This window comes from Delphinapterus leucas, chromosome 15, assembly GCF_059928025.1.
Source record: "Delphinapterus leucas isolate spDelLeu-1000000601 "Yukka" chromosome 15, BTC_Dleu_Yukka2, whole genome shotgun sequence".
In the NCBI taxonomy this organism is placed as follows: Eukaryota; Metazoa; Chordata; class Mammalia; order Artiodactyla; family Monodontidae; genus Delphinapterus; species Delphinapterus leucas.
In genome coordinates this window covers 61,795,549-61,799,314 of record NC_143143.1, presented here as the reverse complement: position 1 = coordinate 61,799,314, position 3,766 = coordinate 61,795,549, and the positions used below count along the sequence as shown (strand labels likewise).

At 55.4% G+C, this 3,766-nt stretch overlaps 1 protein-coding gene across 1 annotated transcript; it reads right to left on the bottom strand.

The window, feature by feature from the left end:
- Positions 1–458: 458 nt before the first annotated feature.
- Positions 459–1,466, bottom strand: ID1 (inhibitor of DNA binding 1). The gene is made up of 2 exons (XM_022592961.2): positions 922–1,466; positions 459–683 (listed from the first exon to the last, which is right to left on the bottom strand). Exons 1-2 carry the CDS (start codon positions 1,342–1,344, stop codon positions 642–644), a joined length of 465 nt encoding a protein of 154 aa, XP_022448669.1. The 5' UTR covers positions 1,345–1,466; the 3' UTR covers positions 459–641.
- Between the last annotated feature and the right edge of the window lie 2,300 nt (positions 1,467–3,766).

Genomic DNA, 3,766 nt, shown 5'->3' with positions numbered 1-3,766 from the left:
GTCTAAAGGATTTAATTTTATGACACTAGGGAGCGGGGAAATGGCCAGGGATGGGGGGAAAGAATAGACTTTAAAGACACCGGAAACACTCATTTCAGGTCAGTAAAAGCAACAGTCCAGATGTGGCCTTCCAGTCCCCTCCCCCTAGCAGCAGCTGCGAAAAGGGTCAGGGGTCACCCCAGCCCAGACCCCTCCCCTCAATCCAAGAAGTCACTGCAACTTCACCATCGAAAGTATTTGTTTAATAACAACCAAAAAAACAAAAAAAACAAAAAACCCCACAGAACTATTGTAAAACAATATTCTCAGTCGGTGATCATTGTAATATACAATACAAAGCAATTAATTTCCTCAGAAATCTGAGAAGCACCAAACGTGACCATTTTTTAAAATGTCTGCTTTTCAAAAAATAGAAACACACGGGGGGACTCCCCCAAGTCTCTGGTGGCTGGTGGGCGAGGAGGGAGGGTCAGCCTGCCCTGTCAGTCCCCCAGCCCCGGGCTGGATCCAGCAAGCGCCCAGTGGCCGCCCATCTGTCTTGTTCCTCCCCAGCTCCGGCGACGCGCTTGGAAGGACCAGAGAACAGTTATTCCTCTCGCCCCTTGAAGGGCTGGGGTCCGCCGGTCCCTGAGGGCGGCGCTTCAGCGACACAAGATGCGATCGTCCGCTGGAACGCACGCCGCCTGTGATGAAACGGAGAGAGAAGTGAGACGGGCAGGTTGGAGGGGACAGGGCTGCAAGCCCCTCTTCCCCAGGAAACACGAGGAGGCAGCACCTTTTCCAATCTCCTTGGGCATCCTTGAGCAGCTAGGTGCCCGAAAGGATGGGGCGGACATAGGGTCAAGTAACCCCTCCCTCTCTGGGCCTCAGTTTCCCCATCCGTAGAAGGAAAATGATCTCGTACTCCAACTCGGACCTCACCTCTGCCGCCAGGGCGCTGATTTCGTCGTTAAGGGTGCTGAGCGGAGCCCGGACGGGGAGTCCCCGGCCCCCGGGGGTCCCGACTTGGGATTCCGAGTTCAGCTCCAACTCCAGGTCCCAGATGTAGTCGATGACGTGCTGGAGGATCTCCACCCTGCTCACCTTGCGGTTCTGGGGCAGGGTGGGCACCAGCTCCTTCAGGCGCGAGTAGCAGCCGTTCATGTCGTAGAGTAGCACGTTCACCTGCTGCTCGTCTAGCAGGGCGGGCAGGCGCGCCCCGGGGCCGCCGGCGCAGCGCGAGATGGCCACGCTCTGCTCGGACAGGCAGCGCACTACCTCGCCCGCGCCGCCCGCAGACTTGCCCGCCTTCAGCGCGCAGCTGGGGCCCGCGGCGGCCGCGGCGCTGCCACTGGCGACCTTCATGATTCTGGCGTCTGGGTGAGAGAAGGTGAAGCGGACGGAGGAGGCGGACGACGGGAGTGCGGGATGAAGTTGAAACGGTAAAAAGACTGCTGTAGAAAGCTAGATGCGAGCCCCACCGCCCGACTTTTATAGAGACGCCGCGGCGCACCCACCCGCCCACCTTGGGGGCGGCCTCAGACGTTCAAAAACAGCCAATGGGAGGTCTGGAGGCGCGGCCTAGAGAGCTTCTGGGTCCCGCCTCCTGCTCTACTAGTGCACCTTCACCGGCGTGGAAAGGGACCCGAGACTCAAGAACAGAGAGAGTGGGAGGACACGGTGCAAGGTCGCTAGTGGAGGCAAGGGCTGCCTTGGGCTCCTCGGGAAGGAGGCTAAACCGGTATTACCAATAACGAAAAGATTCCAAGAATCAGTTTTCCCAGGTTCATTTTCTCACTTTTCCAGCCCCATTTTACAGATGAGGGAAACTGAGGTCCCGATGGAGAAGCAGCGGGATCTGGGTCGCCCAGTACTTGAGCCTGGGCTTCTGGACCCTATTGGAACCTATCTCTGGGACCCTGATCTCCCAAATATTTGAGCTGAAACTTAAAGCTGGCCCTCCTTTACACTCTGCCCACCGGGGCGGTGTCCTTTCCCAATTCCCAGAGAATGTTGCTGGTTAATGTTCCTGGGACCAGGCGGGCTAACCCAGGCCCCTTGGGATGGGAGCAATTAATTCTGGAAAGTCTTCCTCCAGGATTGGGGACTGGGTCTCTGGGACCTGAACAAGATAGAAGGCGCCCAGAGTGGACTGCCTTCCCTGATTCTCCCCTGGATTTACAGCCCCCTGCAAAAATTCCCCAAATCTGCATCATTAAGTAATTAAAATTTTTTTCTCCCTTTTTGCCTTCCCCCCCAAAGACCTCGGATCAGGGTCTCCCTCCCACGGCGCGGCAGCTGCGGAGCTCGAGTCTCCCCCCTCCCACCCACCCCACTCCCGGGGCTGCTCTGTGTCAGCGTCTGAACAAGCGGCTCAGACCGTTAGACGCCAGGCCCGTGACGTCACCCATTCATAAAACCCGGACGGGCTGTCAGGCTGGCGCCGCGCGGGCGGTCACCATGGAGACGGCAAACCCAGCCCCGGAGCTCCCCAGCTACCCCCAGCTCCGCCAGTCACCTGCAGGCCTCGGGTGGGAGGCCTGGGAATGCCCTCCTCGCGGGCGCGGTCGCTGGGCAAGGGTTACCTTACCTCCCCGCCCCACACCTCTCCACCAGGCCCACAGCTCCGGCCACTTGGGAGGTTTCTTCACTGCCTCCTCCCCACCTCAAGCTCCCAGCTCACGCCTGGGGAAAGAGTTCCGATTCCAACTCTGCTGCAGGATGAATTTAGTTGAGTCTCGGGCCCTCTCTGAGCCCAAACTTCTGCCTGGTATCTCGATAATGACAAAGGTGACGATTTATTGCATTCTTACTTGGTGCCAGGCACTGTGTGAAGAGTTTGCTTTGTCAATCTTACGCGGTCCGCGCCACAACTCTAAGAGGGGAGTTGTTTGGTTTCTTTATACAAAGGAGGAAACCGAGGCTCAAAAAGCTTCCCAGGAGCCAGAGCTGTTGTAATGGCTGCATTATGATAACAAGGGCACTTTATTGTAATGCAGTTCCTTCCTGCCAGGGTAGGCAGTCTGCCCCCAGAGCCCTGGATAGGCTAGAGGCGGGGAAACTGAGGCTCAGAATAGCCATCCAAGGTCACACAGCTTTAGCGGGGCTAAAATTCTGTGCTCACATAGGAGAGGATGATATTATGGCCCCTTTTCCCCCTGCAATTAATTCACTGGATATCAGCGAGTTTCCTTTTCCCACAGGTTGGGGGAGGGGCCGATAAACCGGCCCCCTGCCTCCACATCTGGAAACCAGGAAAGCTGATCAGCGAGACCAGCTTCAAAGGAGAGAGATCACTAATTAGCTGGACTCCTCATCCCCTTAGCACTCCCCTACCCCAAACTCTCCGAACGCCCTAGGCCTTGTTTAGCAATCCTCTAATGATTGGAGAGAACTTTTTGCTGTGCAAAGGAATTGGAAGGACAATGATCAACCAGAGGAAATTAGAATATTAATTCATTACCTAGTGTTTATTAATTGATCCAGCAATTCTACTTGCTGGAATCAATTCCAGAGAAACCTACACACAGGGGCACAAAGGATGTCTGTTCAGCATGTTTCACTGAGGTGCTACTTGCAAGAGAGGGGAACTTGAAATAACCTAAATGTCCATCAACATGATATAAATTATTAATGGAAGTCAATGCAGTGGCCTGGCTATGCAGCAGGTGGTAAGCATGGCTCGGAGAGATATCTAGATCCTACTGTTGATGGAGAAAGCAAGTTTTAGACTGGGGGTCAAGTAGGACCTCTTATTGCTCCTGAGTACGTGTGTATCTGGAAATGA